A 6,156-nucleotide genomic window follows, 5' to 3' on the forward strand; every position below is an offset into this window, starting at 1 on the left:
GGCAGGGTTGTGTTTGTGAGATAAAAACATATTTGTAATTTTTTTTTTGCTAATTTGCTAATCTCATTGTATTTATTTGTGAATTTAATTCATGTCTGTGAAACTCTGACATATATTTGTTGATCTCATTCTATTTATTTGTTAAGTTGTTTCATTTTTGTGACTCTCTTTACATTTATTTGTGGATCATAATCTATTTATTAGGAATACTGGAACAAAAATAGCTCAGTAGTTATGGGTATTCTCTAGCCATTGAGTTTACATTGGTTGTACACTTGTTATTGCATTACTGCATTATAGGATAAGTGCAGTCTGTAACGTCCACTTTCATTTCGGACACCACTACAAATGATACAAAAATATATTTAAGGGTATAGGGGGCGATTCCGGACACAGCCATGAGCTTTTCAACATTATTTGAGCATAAAATAAAACATTTATGGTACAGATTATGCTAGATTTGGTTGCTCATTTGAAATATGTTATTTAAATATGAGTGTGGCAAGCAGTTTTTGAGATTTCAGGATCTCCCTATTCAAGAAGATAGGACTTCTTGCAGGCCTCAAATAACTGCCTGGAGGCGTTGCAAATATTGCTGCCAATTGAACAGACTTTCGTTGAAATGGACTTTGATGTGTGTACGTGCAGAGAGAGAGAGAGAGAGAAAGAGAGAGAGAGAGTGAGCTTTGCATAGATAATGTAAGGTAATTTTGTTGCGAAAACTTTTTTTTTTTTTTATTCTATTGTTGCTCATATTTGCTTAGTGTCTTTGTTGGTTTTTGGTTCTTTTGTTGTTGTAAGCTGTAAGGACCTTTGAAATAACTTAAATATTTTGACACAGTACTTTGGAAATCTAATGCAGTTGACAGAACTGGGACTACTTCATAGCTGTACTATGACATAACTTCACCTTATAATGTTCGTCAACCAATCCAAATAAGTCTCCACTGTGGTATAAAAAAATATTATAATCTTCAAACATTTGTAGATTCATATATTTAAATCAATCGAGGACAGCAATATGACTTTATAGAAACTGGTTAAAGAACCATTCTATTTGAGGCTTATGAATTTGAATTGATGAGCATGGTTTGCAGTCAGGAAGAGCTTTAGTATTACATTCAAGAATATGATCCTCTAAACGCATTTGCTTTATGAACTTCCTTTTGGTTCACAATAGTAACAATGTACAGTATTTAGTCAATTATGTTAAATAATTAAGCTTAAGACTAAATAGACAGAGCATATGACCTTGCACTTAATATTATTGCTTGCTTATATTGAAACTCCAGGAAACTGCATTTCCTGTGCACTTCTAAGTATTGTTGTGATATGTTTTAAGTGTTTGTGGCTTGCACGTATGTTTCTGATCTTCAGCATTTCACACATCAGATGAGCTGAAATTAAGTGCATTTAGCACTTCTCTCATGCACACCACTTTGGGATTTATCATAAGAGAATCAAACTTACTGTAGCAATAACCATACACTTGTCCACACATTAACATAGGACTTGCCTATTTGCTATATAAAATATTTGAGCCGTCAAGATGAGATGTCAAAACCAGTGCTGTTACAATGAAATAAATGTTTGTTTGTTTTTAATTAAGGTGATTCATAATGCAAAGCATAGTTATATGCTGGTATATGCTTTATATCATATGGTTGTATATGCTTATATACTTTTACCTACCTTTCAAGATCTTGCTCCAAGTGCACATTTTAAAACCACATTTAAAATTAACTCATTTATTTGTTTGTTTTGTTTTAGTTAGGTTAGGTTAGGTTAGTGATTAAAGATGTAGCAGCGTCGTCCGTCCCGTCAAAACACAACTTTACGTCCTCTCGCGACGTCACAGTAATTCACAGTTGTGATTGGCTGCTGCAGAAAGGCGGGTCTAATCTACAGCGCCTAGGAAGAAGAAGACGGCCATCTTCGTGAGGTCGCATGCCTTTGTGGTGAGTTTTAATAGTGATTTTGAATGAGAGAAATCGCTGTATATTCTTTTCCAGAAAGGCAGCCAGCATTGTTATTGAATAGCATGGGCTTATACTGGTTTCAGATGACCAAGTTTTTATTTACCGCCTTAGGGATCGGCTGTTTTAGTAGCCTGCTATGTAACGTTAGTAACCTAAAGACGACACTACAGTCCCAAACACATCACATACATGAGCTGACATCGAGACATATTGATACTCGGCTGCTTGGGAAACTGCTCAAACAGAAAAGTTTACGATATATGGCCTTTTACCTTTATATGAACTGTCAGCAAATAATTGCCACGGAATTTTAAGTAAATCCACTCAGGAAAACGTGTTTAGGTCTGGAGGACCAGTCTGTCGAAACCTAAAATAAACGAATAAATAAATTACTCGATGTGATGCATATCTTGAAGTTTCCTCAACATGCAGAAGCTCTTTATTATTATTGGTGTTGGTGTTATTTTTATTATTTTACATTATTATTATTTATTAGTTTATTATACAGTATTTCTATAATTTTTTCCGGGTTATTTTTTATTTTTACAGTTTACATTTAACTGCATCTTATTGACATTTTATTTGATCTAAACTAATTTAATTAGATCATTGAAAGTACTGGGATAAATTTGTGTGATTAACAAAAAAGTATGTTGGGGGGTGTGATAAAAGTTAGCCATCCCTGTAGTGCACATGTGGTGTTATTATTAATGTTGTTGTTGTTTTTTTACACAAATTTGGTTAAAATTTTGTTTTTGTTTTTTCCCTAGATGCCAAGACACTGTTCTGCTGTAGGTTGCAAGTCACGTGACACAAAAGACATTAGGAAATCTGGGATCACTTTTCACAGGTGCAGCTCGATATTTCCAAATCAGTAGTCAAATTTACCAACATTTTATTATATGCGTCCTGCTGTTCCTGTCCCTATCAGAACAGACCCTTGACCAACCAGTTGAGAACCACTGCAATACAACATGTTCAGATTTCCAGAGATGTTTAGGTGCTTTAATTTTGATTATGCATTAAGCAGCTCATTTACATAGTAACAACTGCAATAAAAAGTTTATGTAATGACTCAGCATTCAGTGTATAAAGTCTGGGAGTTTGTATACTACCATGCCCTCTGGATCAGCTCAAGACAAACTTTAATGATTAAAATCCGCCTCCTAGTGACCAATTCACCGAACTACATTTTTACAGTCATTTGCATTGATCTCAACTCATTGACCGTTTTCTTGTTTTATGTGATGAAAAGCAGTGTAAAAGAATATAATGTGTCTCAACAGTAGTTCCTCAGGGGGTAATTAAACGATCTTAACTTCCTATGTTTTCCAGATTGCCAAAGAAGGGAAACCCTCGACGCACAACCTGGATTATCAACTCTCGTCGCAAAGGCCCTGAGGGAAAAGGACAGTGGGACCCCCAGAGTGGATTCATCTATTTCTGCTCTAAACACTTCACCCCCGATAGCTTTGAACTCTCCGGTGTCAGGTCTGCAAATAATTACTCTCTTTACATTTCCTTCACTGAAATGTCACTGAAGCAATGTCCAAAAAAAGCTTTAGATTTAATTCTGTTGTTGGAATACAATGTATTAGAAGGTACAAATAAATACATAATTTAGATTTTCTCCTTTTTTAGTGGTTATCGCAGACTGAAGGACGATGCGATTCCCACTGTATTTGAAAGTCAGCCTCACGAAAGAGGAAATGCTGGGAAATGTGCAACAAAACGCAGAGGCAGACCTCGAAATGTGGACAAGCATATCAGGTATTTTACATAAAGCTGCAAAAAACTAAATCACCTATTTCTAGTGTGCTTTCTCTTGTTTAAAAAAAAAGAAAGAAGTGTGCTTAATTGTATTCAGTGTGCACTTGTAGTGTACTTCAAACTGAAACATGACTGTGTTTCTTAACACACTTAAGTACACTTAAAAAAGTGCACTTTACAATAATGTCAAATAGTAGAAAAAAGTACATTTTATATCATTATGTTTTAATAATCTTGTGTTATGCTTTAAAAAAGTACACTTATTTTGATGTGTCAACTAACATACCAAAGCACAAGTGCTTTATTTGAACTGTAGTGTGTTACTTAATATTACATTTAAAGTTAGTATATTTTAAATGCACTAAACTGTCAACTTTACCATTTAAATGTGTAATTACAGATATAAAAACATTTTAATAGAAAATATTATTTTAGTTTATCATTGTCAGTGTATTTGGCAGTCCACTTTAACCATTTTTCAGAGACAAAGTAATTGAAATTACTTATAAATATGTACTCAAGTCCAACCTAAATGGATCATAAAACACTATGGAGGTCAGCTAATTGCATTTTAAACTAATACATTTTCATTTCATTACAATTAACATGCAATTAGGTGTACCGCAAGTATATTCTATTTAGTAGTTTATTTCCAGATAAGTGCCCTTTTTATAAAGTATACTTTTCCACAAAAGTTTTTTTTTTTTTTAGTGTACGTAGGTTTTTAACCCGTTTAAAATACTAAATGTGCATATTTGACACCAAATCTCTTCAGTGTCAAGAACTCCTCCAATAATGGGGACTCAGAAACCCAGGAGATCTTCAACAATGAGACTGTATTGCAAAAAGTAGCAGAAGATGAGTGTGAAAAAGGCGAAGGGGAGGAGAAGCGTGCTCAGCCCTCTTCTCAGCCTTCATGTGAGGCTCCTCAAACCTCTGAAGAGTCGTCAGCGCTAGATAAGCAGCCACCTGACCCCTCTTCTCCTCCTCGTCCACCTTCTCCATCCCGCTACATGAGACGTCTCCCGCCTCCTCCTGGATTTTACTTGCCCAAAGAGCACAACTACGCTCAGCTGTGCCCTCTAGTGTGGCGCAAGCGCTACGACAAAGCCATCGACAGCTTGGAAAAAGCACTGCGTCTTCTGAGTGCCGCTCGACGGCGGGAGAACCGCCTACGCCACGCGTTACTGCGCCTCAGAGAGAACCGACTCAGAAGCACGCTGTTTCGCACACGAGACAGAGCCAAAGGAAAGGAGGCCCAGGGAGGCAGGTTTTCAAGCTGGGCTGCTCAAAAGGGACAGGGGGCGAAGGTGGAGAGAGGTTGCAATCTTGAGGGATTGGAGGAGAGCGCAAGTGATGAAATAGACCTTCTGGCTGAGGGCTGGAACGGACAAGCACAGACAAAAGGAAAAGTCGCTGGGGAAGAAGAAGAAGGGTGCTGCTTTTATTGTGGAAGAGACAATGAAGGAAACAAAGTAAGTGGATACAAAGAAGCAACTGTAGGACCTGATGAGGGTCAAGGATCCCACACAAGACATGAGCCCAAGAGAATCCAGGAAATCAAAAGGAAAGCCAAAGTGCTCAAAGAACAAAAGTCAGAGACCTCAAAGACTGATGTAGCGCCTGTGGAGCAACAAAGCTACTATTTATATTACTGTGAGAGCGCAGAGAACGAGGACACGATGCAGGTGGTCACCATGGAGTTGCTGAGCAGCGAGGAGGAAACATCTCTAGAGCTTCACAGCAATGCAGAAGAAATCCAGCAACTCGCTCTGCTGCATCCACAGACTGACATGCACACTGCGCCCGGGCCTGTTCAGTACTCCACAACGCTACAGGAAACTTCTGCGCCATTCCAGCTGCAGCAAATCCAAGTGCTTCAGCCGCAGCAAGGACTTCTTCTCCCTGACCTCGCCGCTAAGGAAAAGAGCGACATGGAGCAGCAGGGACAGCAGTTCTTCTGGGTACAGGAAGGGACTGATGATCACGTCCTGCTAATGCCGGTTCCTGCCGAAGCGAGGGAAAGCAACGGGGTTGATGTTGAGACTGTGATTGAGACTGTGCAGCCTCAGGTGATATTGGAGCGATATCAGTCAAAGGACGCTGAAGACAGGGATGGACTGACTGTGAAGTGTGATTCCACGGTATTAACAGCTACTGCGTGGGGAGACGGTCAGCTCACACACCAGTCGGACCTGAGGCCCACGGCAGATGTCAGAGAAAGACTGAAGGAGCATCTAGAGGGGTTTCAGCTTCAGCTTAGCAGCGAGTTTATTGACTGAACCGATCGACGTGACATATTAAAGGGGTCATATGATGCTGCTAAAAAGAACATTCTTTTGTGTATTTGGTGTAATGAAATGTGTTTATGCGGTTTAAGGTTAAAAAAACACATTATTTTCCACAT

The 6,156-nt window shown here is 38.4% G+C and overlaps 1 protein-coding gene across 1 annotated transcript; it reads left to right on the top strand.

The window, feature by feature from the left end:
* Window positions 1-1,876: 1,876 nt before the first annotated feature.
* On the top strand, window positions 1,877-6,099 carry LOC107672877 (uncharacterized). The gene is made up of 5 exons (XM_016466255.1): window positions 1,877-1,958; window positions 2,750-2,829; window positions 3,315-3,470; window positions 3,621-3,749; window positions 4,525-6,099. The coding sequence occupies exons 2-5, from the start codon at window positions 2,750-2,752 to the stop codon at window positions 6,029-6,031; spliced, it is 1,872 nt and encodes a 623-aa protein (XP_016321741.1). The 5' UTR covers window positions 1,877-1,958; the 3' UTR covers window positions 6,032-6,099.
* The last annotated feature ends 57 nt before the right edge of the window (window positions 6,100-6,156 follow it).

The sequence above is a fragment of the Sinocyclocheilus anshuiensis genome, unplaced genomic scaffold, assembly GCF_001515605.1.
Source record: "Sinocyclocheilus anshuiensis isolate Anshui unplaced genomic scaffold, SAMN03320099.WGS_v1.1 scaffold132, whole genome shotgun sequence".
In the NCBI taxonomy this organism is placed as follows: Eukaryota; Metazoa; Chordata; class Actinopteri; order Cypriniformes; family Cyprinidae; genus Sinocyclocheilus; species Sinocyclocheilus anshuiensis.